Source organism: Corvus cornix, chromosome 22 (genome assembly GCF_000738735.6).
Source record: "Corvus cornix cornix isolate S_Up_H32 chromosome 22, ASM73873v5, whole genome shotgun sequence".
NCBI lineage: Eukaryota > Metazoa > Chordata > Aves > Passeriformes > Corvidae > Corvus > Corvus cornix.
The window spans coordinates 365,250-380,224 of record NC_046351.1 but is presented as its reverse complement, the minus strand read 5'-3'; the positions used below and the strand labels follow the sequence as shown (position 1 = coordinate 380,224).

Sequence of the window (14,975 nt, the reverse complement as noted above, 5' to 3'; positions counted from 1 at the left end):
CCAAACTGTCCAATTTGTTGCCATAATTACGTTAAATTGAAGCTGAATTTTTTTCTAGTCTAGATCTAGCTGGAAGCTTGTTGTTCCTATTCCAGATCCAAAGAAGAATCTGTTGCCCTAATGCCTGTCTGGTCTCTAAATCTATTGGATACTCTAATTTCACTATAAACCTAATTATCCTATAGTCTTAGATCCTCACTATTACAACACTAATAGTAAATTACATAGAACTAATTAGAAGGTTGAAATAACCACCTCAACTGTGCCAGGGAGAAGCTGCAGACAGGATACTTGGAGAGGAAAACAACCTTTGGGCACAAGAGCAGAGACTGATTTCACCTTCCTGTTTCCAGAGCCCGTAGGTACTTACTGGCCAGTGGCCATAAATGCTCAGGACAAGAGAGTGAGGGGTTTGGGGTTTTTATAATTAGCTTTGCCTTTTTGCTGAGATCCATTTTAACGCATCACTGCACTGCTGAACTAGAAATCTGCATTAGAAAGTGAACCAGGGTGGCAGCAATGGAGATACCATTCCCATGGTTCAGAGGTGCATGATGGCAGCTGGACTCTGGACAGACCTTTCCTAATCTGCAGCTGCCTAAACCTGCAGAAACGCCAAAGGCAGCACCTGAGCAGCCTGTGCCTCATGCCACTTCTGAGGGAAGAATCCACAGTGGTTCCAGTTACAACCAGAGCGCTGCTCCTGGCAGCCCCAACCAAAACACCCAGAGGCACAAACCTCTCCATCTTTGTGCTCTGCGAGGCCAAACATCAGGCAGCATCCTCACAGCATCCATTCGAGGGTCCCACCCATCCCTGGAACTGCACCATCGTGGTTTTGGCACTAGCAAAGATGCTTTTCCATTTCTTAATCCTGTGCTCCTGCTGAGTTCCACATTCCCTAACACAGTAATCATTTCCTCATTAGGAGAAGCTATTGAATTGGCAGCATCGAGCAGTGGGTGAATTGAGGTTGTTTGTCTGTTAAGACCAACACTGTTAATAAATGTGTGAGTGCAGCACTCCCCTCGCTGCAGCAGGGCTTGCTCTTCCTCCAGCTCCTTTCGTGGAGCTGGGCTGAGGCAGTGCTTTTTCCTTGGGTTTTTTTCTTTGCGTTTTCTATTTCTGTAGCTCTCCTTTACTCAGGGTTTGCTTTGAGCCATTCCATGAGCTCTCTCTCATCCCATTTCTCCTGTGCATCCTCCGTGGAACAGCAGCCGTGCTCCATCAGCCTCCTGTGCCATTGGCACCTCCGTGGCCCAGCCTCTGGCACTGAGATGGATGGTGAAGCCAACACCTGTGGAGCTGTGAAAGGCTGGAACCTGGAGAGCGAGCAGCGCCATGGTTCATTACAGCATGTTAATTATTCTTCTGGGTCAGCTGCAAAAAATGGCTCCCAGAGCAGGGCCACCTTTTGCCATTTTACAAGTCAAAAACACTGAACAAAACTGCTGTATTTAGCTTGGAGCTGTCACAACAGGCACAAAATCCTGTCCTAGTCTCCTGTTAAATGATCCTTGTTCTAATGGAATAAAAGGAGTTTAATGAATGCATCCATATGAGCCATTAAGAGCAAAATAAAGGCAGAGATAAAGGAAGATAGAGACAAAGAATGGACGATCCTCAGACATGTTTTCTGCCAATGTCATTCTTTACATAATAGATGCAGTTTCTTTCTTTCCTCAGATGGGAAGATGGGCTTGACACCATCTCATCAACAGCAGCTGTAATAACAGCTCCTTGCTATTAACATGCAAATTGAAATGCACACACTGATTAAAAACATGTTAGACAAAGGCTTTTGTCAGAGACCTGCAAGTGGGCGACAGGGCTCAATTAGGGAGCAGTGGCCCACTACAAAATTTTTCATGAAGTCTCACACTTGAGCCCAGTGCAGTAACTTCAGCAGGGAACAAACACACTGTAATGAACATCTGCTCTCTGTCTCTTGCCATCTCGAACGTTCAACCCCTAAACTGGGTCCTGCTTGTCTCCAGACTTGCTCCAGCCCTGGGGATTCTCCACAGCCTCTTGCTTAGGGAGAGGGCTGGCAGCTGGTCAGGTCAATGACCTCAGACAGGTGCAGGAAGCTGCCAGCACAGCCCAGAGGAAGAATCAGACTTCCACATACTTAATTTGAAGATTATGGAAGGTGGTTTTAAAGGCCAGGACTTGCTAATTAAGTTGATGCAATAGGAACTTAACAAAGGAAGCACCACTTACGTACCAGGAGCATTCTTCTCCCATGATTAATCTCTGCATGAAGCTGCATGTCTCAGGGCAGCCTCATGTTACACCCTGTTGCCATAGAGCTCCATTGCCTCCACACAAGGAGCCAGATAAAACCACGTATTGTTTGTGTTGAGCTGTGTCTGAGCATAAAACACCACTGAAAGTCAGTGTCCTGCCCCTGAAACACAACCTGACACACTCGCACCAGAACCTAGAGAGCTGCATTAGTATGGGCTACAAACTCTAATGAAACACATCTAAAACATTACAGTTTCAGTGTTGGCAGCCACATTTGCAGCTGTCTCCCACTGCCACCAGTATTCCAGTCAGCACTGTCTGTAAAGTGAGTCGGGGGAGAGACCCAACCAGACTGATGATAAATTATTGAGATTTACTTTCTTTACAGACTATCTTGCACAGAATTTTAAGCCAGAAAAATATTTGGCCAGAACAGACAAAATCAAATTGTTACGTATAGATGTTCTGCATAAAAAATGCTGAGAGTGTTTCTTTTTTCTTTTTTTTACTTAAGAAAATATACACAAATGTTTTCACCCTTCAGATTAAAGTAACCATGGGGGATGCAATGGTTGCACTGAGCCATTTTCAAAGCTCTCTAATACAGCTGCTCACACATTTCAGCCTCGGGTCATTGGACCAGGCTTGACATCAGAGATCCGGTGGCACTTCTACAGGGATCACTGACTTACCATGAGGAGATTTGTCTTTTTATTTGTCTTGCTTTGAAGGCCTAATGAACTTAGGAAAAGCAAGAGATTAGAAGGATTTAGGGACCAAAGCATGATTGACTGGACCAGGACAATATCAGCAACAAATGGAAATATTGCACTGCTCTGTCACTCCAGGCAGAAGTTGGAGAGACAGGGAGATGTGATGGGGGCACCTCAGCTGCCTCTTGCTCGCCAGGGCTGGGCGGTGTGGGGTGGGATGCGGGAATCCCGTTGGCAGTGCTGCCCCTCCTGCTCTGCAGTGCCACAAGAAACACCATCTACCTGAGAGCTGCCGGAGTGCCACCAACTCTAGGCCAGGCTGGAGACCCAAGGGAGAACAGCCAGCCTAGCACGGGCTGGGAGCGGAGTCTGGGTCCAACCCAGCTCACTGCAGAGCTGTCTTCACACCTGCCTGGGGAAATAAATTGTGTTTGTGCTGTAATTAATTTGCTGCAATTAGCTTGTAGTGATTACGAGAGCACATAGAAGATTTTTGGGTTTGTCTCCTGACAAAAATGCCTCTGCAGCACCCTGGATGCTGCTGGCAGAGGGTTCCTTTGGGGAAAGAAGGCTCAGAGAAGTCAGGCCTGAACCCACATGACTGATGTGCCCTATTTCTGTAAATCATTCTCTCTGTAAAGAGGCAGTTTAGCTTCGGGAACACTGGCGGCTTGTGTTATTACCCAAAACACAATAAATGAAACCGCCCCACAGCTATGAAACCCAAGGAGATGTTTACTCATCTGTGAAAAACCCATTCTCCTCCACACATGAAAGGCATCGATGCAAGAGCACAAATTAATCACACAGAGCTTCTGCAGTGGCTCTAACCGTCCCCACAGAGTGAAAGAGGTGATGCTGCAGCTTGCCCGAGCTGTCCCTTCACAGGACTGGAGGCTCAAGTACAGCCCAGGGGGCTGAGGCTGCTGACCAGGGGAGCTCTGGGCAGCCCCTGGGATGCAGAACAGTGAAGGCCTCTCCTCCGACTCGGCTCCTTCTCTCTGCTCAGATCCCCAAACCAGGCAGAGGGAGCGAGCTGCTGCTGGCTGGTGCACGGCAGAGTCAGAGCTGGACTCAGTGCAGGGATAACTCCGTGTCTCCGCTGCCTCTCTGCAGGTGCACAGGTAACCAAGCTTACCTGCATGGGATGGCCTGGCCAGCTCAGCCTCTGCCATGGCTCTGGTCCCACCGTGCTTCCTGCAGCTCTCCAGGAGGGCTGTGTCTCCCAGAAATGGCTGGTGCACAGAGCAGTGTCCGACCTCAGGCTTGCAGCAAAGTCAATAAAGCAAACAGCTTCTGTTGAGCCTGCAGGAATCCTACCAGCAGGAAAAAGAATTCACACTTTCTTTTCAGTGTTCCTTACTCACGGAACCATTTGTTTCTCTAGAGACAAAGAGGGAAGGAAGAAACTCATCCATTACACAATCCCCACGATTCACTGCTGTTGCTCTTTATGTGTTGACACAAACCATGCTGGAGAAGGTGAAGAAAGTGTGTTTATTTCTGATTGAAGACTGATTACATCACTATCATGGATAATGTAGTAGAATAATCTTATACTCTTGGGAGAAATCTAAGAATAAATATGAAAAAGTAAAATAGTTTGTTTCCACTGTCCCTGAAGATGACTGATGAGCAAGTGCTGTATTTACAGGATAGTTATCATACTCTAGACTCTGTGCTGAATAAATATTGTCTTGAAAGGGTAAAAAAATCCATCGAAATATTTTAACTCACCACAAAATTAAAAAAAAAAAAATCCATGTATGTGTCCAAAGCGAAGGTTAGTTACATGTTAATTATTGAATCCACACAGGATCACTGTCCAAGAAAGCCTCTTCTCCTGCTGACCCGCTCCCCCTCCACAGAAGCAGCATTAGTGCTTGTCCTCTTCTCCACTGACGAGCTACTATTGGTTCTTCAGGCTGCAAGACAGAAATGATGCCCGAGTCAGGCTCCATCCTGGTGGCTCCCATTCCGCTCCAGAGCTCTGCCTGGGGACCCGGCACCGGGAAAATCTGCAGCTCTCCACAGAATGACTAAAGGAATGTTCTATGTGAGCCACCAGGAGACTGCCATTCTGAAAAAATATATCAATAAACTCTCTCTACCTAAAGCATATTTACAATTTTAAGGACAGTCTTGTGTTTTATGAAAGAAAACCACCATAGCAATTTGGAAAAAGTCTCATTTCTTTAGGTCCTCAATTTGAATTTAAGAGCCTCACAAATCCTGCCCAACTTGCCTCCTCCATGGCCCAGTGCAGCTCAGCTGATGAGGAATTCCTCACCGGAACTGGCGTTGGCAAGCTCAGGTTTGTGCTTTGAGCAATTAGCCCAATATTTAGGTTTTACATTAAAATAATTAATCCATACATCCAACACCACAACACAATGCTGTATGGGCTGTTCTGGGGCTTTCAAATTATGATCAAAACAGAAGATATCAGAGATACCTTTATTTTCACTTACATTAAAAGGGAAGGGAGACAATTTAAATCTATAATGAGGGGAAGTATTACATTCTCTCTCTTCACAGGCAGTGTAATTATTCAGCTGCTCTCTGGAACTGAAACTATGACAAATTAAAATGCCTGTCAATTCCATCTACCTTTTGTAACTATTCATCTTCTGGAGTTGTTAGTGCTCTAAAGGCTTCTTTAGGCATAAACCACTATATATTTCAAAAAGCACATAGAAATGTTACCATTACCAAGTGTTACTGTTACCGCGGCCACCAAGGTAAGAACAAAATCATATGGCTTGGGTGTAAAGTACATGATACAACTCATTTACTCTAATTTCCAGAAATTTAGTAGAAATCTTGTATCAAAGAATGCCTTCCTTCTCAGTGAGGATGTGCAGGAGGAGCTCAACCTTCTGGCACCGGGGACAGGGCTGGAAACATCCAGCAGAAACAGAAATAACATTTGGCACTAAATCTGACCCAAGTGGAGCGGGGCCAGACAGCCCCAGAGCCTCCCCTGCTGCCACCCATGTGTTGGCTGTGCCAGACACACAGATCCCGGGACATGCTTCAGCCACAACAGGCTGTCAATATTTGTTCACACTTTCTTAAATAGATGGGAAAAGCGATGTAAACGCAACCACGGGAAAGGGTGACATTTCTCCAGGCACGATATTTACAATATTTTGATTAGCTCATTCCTGAATAGCCATGCAGCTTATGTTGATAAATTGTTCCAATTAGACATCTGTGTTCTCAGCCTGAAAATAGAAAAGAAAAGAAAAGAAAAGAAAAGAAAAGAAAAGAAAAGAAAAGAAAAGAAAAGAAAAGAAAAGAAAAGAAAAGAGGAAAGAGCCTGCTCAGGCCCAAGCTTGCTGTCTCTGCTCCTCAACAGGACATCAACTATCTGGGCTTCCACAGGGCACAGCCCAAAGTCAAGGCTAAGAGTTGTGCAGGAAAGGCTGCAGAGCCACCTCCCCTACTGGATGTGACCATTCTTAACCCCTCAGAATTAATTTTGACCATTGAATTGGTTTTATCCCAACGATGGCTGCAGGATTGGGTCCCCTCACTGCAAAAAATCCTGAAATTATCCAGGAAGCCTGAGTCTGAAAGGGAAACCCTTATGTGTATTAGCATCTATGAAAGTGTAAATGAGTAGTTATAAAACCCTGGAATACATTTCTGAGCTCTAGATGTGGCAGAGAGGTCTGGCTGATCAAAGAGACAAAATGAAGGCAAGAAGATAAAATTCTTCTTTATGGAAGTGGGAATCGTTATCCCCACACAGTCAGACTCTTAATTACTAGGGCTGGATCTCAGCCTTCCGTCGCTGCCAGCCTGAGCAGCGGAGGACAGCTCTCAGCTCTCAGCTCTCAGCTCTCAGCTCACAGCTCTCAGCTCTCAGCTCTCAGCTCTCAGCTCTCAGCTCTTGCTCTCAGCTCTCAGCTCTCAGCTCACAGCTCTCAGCTCACAGCTCTCAGCTCTCAGCTCTCAGCTCTCAGCTCTTGCTCTCAGCTCTCAGCTCTCGCTCTCCAGCACATTATTGCAGCGGCTGACAGACCCACAGCTGCCCAGGGATGATACTCACCCCAAATGTGGGTCTGGGCTCTCTGCTCTGTGAAAAGCACCTCTGATCTTTCTACCCACATGCCCAGAGGAGGTACTTCAGACCCAGATCCAGGCCCTCTGGAGTATCTTCCCTAAAGGCAGCTATTTTCTCCGGGCCACAGTGATGACCCAGCACCCGTTCCCAGCCTGTCCCCAACCCCTCCCCAGGAAGTGCTTTTTGCAAAGCCCCAGGGTAACATTCTGCACAAGCATTGCTTTGACCCCAGAAACTGAATATCCTGTCTCCTTTTACAACTATCTGTGGCTTTAATCCCCGTTGTTTTTTGCAAACCACTTTGAGCAGTGATTTTTCATCTTCGCAGTTTGCATAAAGCAGAAGAAGGGAGGTTTTGCTTCTGCCAGCCCGTGGCGAACAGTGAGGAGCAAGGCTGGCATGTGCCTCCCCACCAGTCTCTTGGAAGTAACATTCACAACTGGGATTTTGGCTGCTGCTGGTCCCCATAGGAAGGAGCTGTTGGTGCCCACCATGGTTCAGCCAAAGTAGGCACTGGCCCCTCCCTGGCACCCTGCCCAGCACTGCTTCTCTGTGCTTCATGGGGGGAGAAGGGAAGGAGAGAGGAGATTAAAAAAGCCCTCATCTATTTCTGGAAAGCAAGTCAAACAATGACTCAATCATCTCTACACAGTTCATAAATCCCTAATTAAAGGTTTAATGCCCCTCCCCACTGCAGATGTTCCAGAGTCCATCCACATTCCAAGACTTGCTCTGTGCCAGCACGTGCCCACAGCCAGCGGCATCACCCATCAGAGCCTGAGTTGAGCCCTGTACTTCCCATGCATCCAATGCAGCATTTAACCTTAATTTTCAAATTAAGCTCAAGTACCTGCACCCTGGAGGAAAAAACGGGAGCTGGCAGGTACATCTGCTTCGCGTACGCGCAGGCTGGAGGGATAAGGACTGGCTCAGTATTAGCTCCCTCTTCCTGCATCTTTTACTCAACACCAAAATACCAGCCAAGACACTTCCAGCTTCCTCCCTAAGCCCTGTTTTCCCCCTCTTTTGGTCCAAACAAATGCAGGCAGCAGCATTCGGAGTAGCCCCTGGAGCTCCTTTGAATGATTCTTCTCTCCTGGCCAGACTACTCAAGGAAGAGCTGCTCAGCTGCAGGGTACAAGCCTCAAATTGTGTGCTGCCCATGGAGTCCCAGGACCCCCAGCCCTCCACGGGGCAGTGCCAGGGTCCTGGTTAACACAGCTGCCAGGCTCATGGTGTGTACGGTGGGTTATTTAAGGAAGCTCTAACTGGGGCTCTCAGCATGCTGCTCTCTGCAGAGCTCTCAGGAACAGTAATAAATAACCACAATGCAGCTCATTCCTCATAAAAGTTCTTCTCTCCTGAAGCAGCTTTCCAGGAAACTCATCTGCCTAGTATTTTTTGGGTGGTATCAGCTTCCATCCTGCAATCACTGATCCCTGTTCACATGTCCCAGAACAAAATCCCTGTATCCCTTCATCCCTGTCCTTCACAAACTGCTGCCCCCTTCTTCAGGTTTGTTTAGTCTTTAACTATATGAAGTATGACAGCTACATAAAATGTTTTGTTGCCTTGGCAACTGCAGTCCAGTGGCTTCAGCCTGAGTTACGAGGCAGAGGACAGTCTTGACATTAACTAACAATAATGAGAACAGCAGAAACCAGTGGGAGAACACTGGCTGGAACAAGCAGGGGACGATCCTCACCTGCCCCCCTGCATGGAGCACACCTGGGAGCCACGGTGCTGCGATGACCCAGTGGGACATCACCGCTGTTGAAACCCAGCAAAGGACCAGGTCTGGATTTCTAAAGTCCTTTTCTTTGTATAGAAGAGGTAATTGCTTGGAAAAGCTAGAGAAACATAGATGCAGCCCTGCCAAAATCTGGTTTTTGTGCTGCCCAACACATTCTTTTGCACTGGGAATGGGCTGAGCCCAGGGCACGTGTGTCATCCGTCACTCCTACAACAGTCAAAGCACGAATAACTTCCCAGCATGTTCATTCACAGCACTAGAAATTAAGATTTCTTAATCTCTGCTAATTGTAGGAGACTGCACAATAGAGCAGAACACCATTAGCAGTCATTGCTAGTTCTGCTCATCCTGCTCACTTTTCAGACTGCCCTCAAAGCTACCTGAAGCACTTCAGGTATATCCCTTTATATTCCTCTCCTAATCTGGGCAGTTCTGAGTGATTCAGCCTGAAATGGTTCCCAAAGCTCACATATAAGTGCATTAAGAGCAATTAGTTCATTAAACTAGTCTCTGATATCATGTATCTCCATCACTTCATTTTAATAATTTGTAGTAATTGACAGAGCAGACTCCCCCCAGTTCTCAGAGATGGGTAATACCTAATTACTCTAAATCACAGAAAAAACTGGTTCACTGGGAAACACCTAATCCCCTTCGGCTCATGGTGTCTCTTCTGAGGTTTCACACATGAAAGAAGCTGCAAACTCAGTATCATTAACCACAAATCAGTGGGACTCCAGGAAGCCCATGTGGATTTGGCCCTGCATTCCTCAACCTGGAGGTGCCTCTGGTATCTGTGTTTTCACAGCAACCAGAGCACAGCCCCCCAGTGCTCCTCTGCTGACAGGGAGTTGGATGCAAAGCACTGTTACAGACAATTCCATCTCGGCAGACACAGACACTGGGAGAAGCACAATGATACTCACTTGGTCTGGTGTTTGGAGCCCTTCAGGTGTGCATGGTACTGCTCTATGGAGTTCAGGGTGACATTGCAGATGTTGCAGGTGTAGCTGCGCTTCAGGCCTGTGAAGAAAACCCAGTGTTGATTAACCCTTGGCTCTGGCTATGCTGCATGGTGAGACCGAGGGAAGCACAGGGCTACACCAGGAGGGAAACACTCCTGTGCCTGGGCTACAGACTACTCAGAGTCAAAATGGCAGCTATAAAGTACAAATAAGTGAAAATGACTGAAGAAAGGGGGAGAAATAGAAAAAAGCACCTATGCCCCAAGCAAACTTCTAATTAATTAGACAGCACTTGGATCCCACATTTCATTTCCAGTTTCACAGAGATTTCTCTTTACAGTGATCCCTCTATTTACTTTTCCAGGCCAGGGTACTCAAGCATTAGAGAAACCTAAAGAAGTATTTTTAGAACAGAGCAGAAGAAAGCCAGGTTCAAAGGCTAATCCCCCCTGAGAGTGTGGTGCCTCTCTCTCCTGTGCCCTCCTCAGAGCATCATCACTGTGTTCACACTAACAAGCACTCGAGGTGCCATTTATGCCTCTAGTTTTTGGTAGTGATCACAACACAGGGCAATTCCCCATTAGCATATTCAGCAGCCAGATCACTTAGGAACTCTCTTTTCCCCAAAGGGATCCACTCTGATTTATCCACCAAAGTGAACCAGCCAAGCACAGCTGCTGGTCTCCAACAGCCCACATTTGGCAGCCCTTGGCTGAAGGTCAAGGCTGGCAGACCGGAGGGGCACCAGGCAGCCACCCAAAGCCAAAGCAGGAGCTCTCTCACCTCTCGGTTGCCTCTTGGCTGCGGTACAGACCATCCCCAGCTGAACTAAGGGCTCTGCTTAAAAACACCGGAGCCCTGGGATTCCTTGCAGGGACTGCTGTGCTCCTTAGGAACTGTTCTAATGTTCCTTGTAATGGTCTCTTCTGGCTTTCTACAGAATTACTTCTTTGCCGAAATTGTTAAAACAACTCATTTAGAACAAATAACGTGTGGCATTCTCAAATTTTATCAGTCCATGCTCACCCTAATTAACTGTACAGGTAATAAACACACTGACCCCTCCCCAGCTAGACCTACAGGCTCTCAAAAAAATCCTTTGTCTTGTTTTGAACTCCAGACACCAGCTACACCAAGAGCCCCACTTCTCTCAAACACTTCATAATATCTCTCACCCAGGAATTTGGCACAACATGAAAATCATCCTTAAATAATATTTCAAAATCACTCAGATGAGTGCTTGCAAACAACAAGCCAGCAACACTGCAGAGGTATTTAAGTAGTTTCTGTATTTCTATGTCATGATGTGGCACAGAACAAAAATCAATTTACAGATGTGCATATGGATTTTGTCCTTACAGAATTTATTCCTGATAGAGCAGTGATGGTTTTACAGTCACACCCTTTGCCCATTGCTGGCAGCTCCTGTTTCCTTCATTAAACCAACGGGCATCAGAAGCCACATGAATCTACCACAATGCAGGGGAAGGGACGGGAAGGAATGGGTGGGAAGGGCAGTGCACAGCTGGCATGGTGTGTCAGCACAGTGCAGCAGACTGAGAACTTGGACCACATCAGGATCTCCACATGGCAGAGCAGGACTGGGGAACTAAGAAACAGGTGATACTTTAACTTAAGGTAATAAGGGTCTGCTGCTCAGCCAATTTAGCAGCACATTAACAGCAGCCTCAGTGAATCTTAATTACTGGTGTAGGTGGAAACGCCTTCAGCAAATACAGCTCCTAACTGGGGATGATGATTTTCTCCCTCAGCATGTCAAGGCTACTCACAGTGATGAACCAGGGGGAACCCTGTTCCCCCTCCCTGTGTTCTGTGCAGGGGAACTCAGTGCTGTTCCCTGATGCAGCTCTTCCCACAGGCTGGAACACGCAGCCGCAGACTGGGCTGATTCCATGAACTGGGATGGAGAAAGGAAACCAGCCTCAAACGAACAGCAGGATCAGACCACAGGCAATAATCACTTCCAGGATATCAAAATTACCAGAATTTGACCCCACTGGAGCTCATCAAAGCTGCTACTCGGCTGAAACTGGTTTCGTAAAACTCCCCAGCCAGTGTGCTGGGGCTGAGCTCAGCCCTACGGGCCATCCGCGACTGGAAGGTGGTCCCAGCCTGAGCAGACCATACTGGCAGCTGCTGGGCTCTGGCTGTATTCTCATCTCCTTTTGCATCCTCAAGACACATCAGCATTGCCTCCCCTGCAGCGTGACATGCATTCATGTAAAATTGAATGTCCTCCTATCCCCATTAAATAAAATATTAACAAGTCAAGTTATTAATGTCATTCTGCATAAAATGCATTAAAACCCATTCCAGGGGAGTTCTTGTTAAACTGATTCTTACTAACCACAAGTGACAGCACAGAACGAGAAGTATTTATAAGGCATACCAAGAAATTATGAGCTGAGATGAAAAATGAAACTCAGCTCTTTGCCTGATTCTGGAAGAATGCATCTCCAACACCATCAATTTACCTGAGAACACAAAGGCTCCAGGTGACATCTCCATTCCCTTGTCCATCTGTACTGCAGAGGCTGCTATACTTTATTTTAGGGATTCAGAGCACCTGTTGCAGGGTTCATCTTGGCCCCAGCACCAGGCAGAGCCCGTTACAAACCACCTGCCACTGCAGAGCCCCCCTGCCTCAGAGAGGGAGCTGGAGAGCTCGGCCATAGAGGACACGAGACATGAACTAAAACTGGTGAGATGTGCCTTGATGGAGCAAACTTGACATTCCTCCTCCCTGTGCCTGGCACAGGCTGGAGAGGGAGAGCGACCAGACGGAGCCACATCGCTGCCTCCAACCGAGCTATGGCCACTCTGCTGCACAGGCACAAGTTGTCATAGCAGAGTTGGAATTTGGGGGTTGGTACCCACCAGGTTTTATCTTCCTATGATCTGTGCCAGGGTGCAGGGGCAGCCAGGGGAGGCAGCTCTGCAGGAAGAAAACTCCCAATTTCTTCCTCTTTCAGGGTATGTTCACATGCTTCCCTGTCTAGCAGGAGCAGCAGGGATTCCAGGTCAGCCACAGAGCAGGGTGGGTCCCAAAGCAGCTCTGTGCCACGGCTGGAAAGCCACACAGAACTGCTCCAAGAGAGTGGGCTGGACCCTGCACTCCATTCGGCCAAGGGAAAGGGATATGTGTGTGCCCCTGCACTCCCCTGTGCTGCAGCTTTAACTCAACACAGACTGCAGAAACAATGCTCATCTCTCCTTTTTTTTTTTCCCCTCTCCTCATTCTTATTTCTGAGAAGAAAATAAGACTTCAAAATTGCAGGAATGAGCTCTTGGTGAGAAGAATCAATGGTTTTGTTTCCTATAAATATAAATTGTCCAAAAATGTATCTCTGTTCTTATTTCTCCAATACACATTCATATTTATCAATAAATATTTTATTACAGCCATTATCAAAACATCAAAGGCTGCTGAAATGTTGTACTTCAACTGACACTGCTTGTTCCAGGCTCACACAATGCATCAAATGTTCATCTCCCACACTAGTCAAAATAGAATTAATATTTAAGCTGTGATGGGAGAAGCCACCAGGGATGAAGAGGAAGGAGATGACTTTGCGATCCAGGGGAAACTGAGGCAGCAAAGACAGTGAGGAGCAGGGAGTATATGGGGATGTTGTCCCCACCATGGCCATGCCCTGCTGCCACTGTTACCTTGTAGTCAGACATGATGTTACCTGCCAAGGTGAGGCTGTTTGCTCAGGCACAAGGTGGATATCATTCCGGGCTGGCCATTGCAGAGACTGCTTTCAACACCTGTAAAGATCTGCTCTAATCTTGCAGCTAAATGCATCCAGGAGAGCATCTCTAGATGGACACAGATGGACAGATGGTCATGACCTAGTTAGAAAAACTGAAAAAGAAGATTTCCCAGCTTGGCAGGCTCAGCCTCCTTGGCTCCCTGGGCCTGACTGCAGCTCACTGGTGCTGTGGAGCACTGGGCACTGCAGACTGAACCCCCGAAACAGCACCCTGAAGTGTCCAACCAGAGGACCATACCTGTTCCCCTGTACCAGGCACACACACAGCCAGGATACAGCTCTGCTGTCCCCTCTCCTGCCATCCACAGACACTGGCAGGACCACACTGGATCCAGTGCAAACCCCAACCATGCACAGCACCACCGTGAAGGTAAAACCCAACAGCTGATGAGGCTGTGAAGGCCTCCAATTTCAACTCTTCCCAGTAGCTAAATGAATAAAACACTTCCCAATTGATTTATTTACAGTTAATGACATCTTCAGCCACTCTTGAGCTTGGCACAGTTCAAAGTACTGAGTATTTCCATGCTATTGTCCCAGGTTTTATTCCCACATATTTCCAGTAGCAAGCAGTGACTCAGCCAACATGAATCATTGATGGCACTGAGTCACACTAGGTAGCACAGGAGAATCTAGACAACCATTACGAGGTTTTACGGGAGATCAAGAAATGCCCAATATACTCTACAGTCATTAGTATCTCAAGAAAAATTATTTCATTTAGCGAGGAGAAAGCCCCAGGAATATCAAAATGGTACTGCAAAGCCTCACTGGCAAACCAGAGCTCACCCATGTAGTTCTGAATCAAACTTGTCCTCCTTCCTCAGCTGCCCCAGTCAGGTCCCTATGCGCATATGGGATCGTAACCCAGACTGTGGAGACGAGAGGCTCGTGCCTCTCCTGCACTTACACCTTAGAGTAAACAGGTACTTGTCAAGATTCAGTCCTGGACACATCCTCAGCTGACTCAAACTGCACCTCTCCATCACAAGGAGGGCCCGGGGTGCTGGGGGGCTCCAGCTGCTGAGACTGCCTGGCTGTGGCTCTGCTCTGCTTGAGGGTGGCTCCCAAGGGGGTGCAAGGCCCAAATCTGTGCAACCCCAGGGTGCAGTTCCCACAGGGACCCCGCAGATGCCAGAGTCTCTCCCTGTGGGGCCAGCATGGATGGACTGACAGACAGATGAAGAAAGGCTGCTCTCCCTTCAGCGGGAACACAAAAAATTTGTGTTTAACAACATCCCTGCAGCAAATGCTCAGCTCCTCTTGCTGCTGCTGACCCAGGGCCATTGAAGCCTAATTAAATCATGGAAGACAGTTATCCTGCTCTCCATCACAGAGATGTAGGGAGTGCTCTGCCTCCAGCAACATCCTCCCATCTGCACTTCTGAGCTGTAACAGGCTCTCCTCTCCCAGGGACAGGCCACA

General features: G+C 47.4%; 1 protein-coding gene across 2 annotated transcripts in view; it reads right to left on the bottom strand.

The window, feature by feature from the left end:
• Positions 1-3,680: 3,680 nt before the first annotated feature.
• The window catches only part of ZMAT4 (zinc finger matrin-type 4), a 48,952-nt gene continuing 37,657 nt past the window's right edge, over positions 3,681-14,975 (bottom strand). For both annotated transcript variants that reach the window (XM_039564356.1, XM_039564357.1), the window contains 2 exons: positions 9,715-9,811; positions 3,681-4,888 (listed from right to left, as the gene is read on the bottom strand). In XM_039564356.1, coding sequence (XP_039420290.1) covers positions 4,873-4,888; positions 9,715-9,811 — 113 coding nt within the window. In that variant the 3' untranslated portion in view covers positions 3,681-4,872. The remainder of the gene's footprint in view (positions 4,889-9,714; positions 9,812-14,975) is intronic.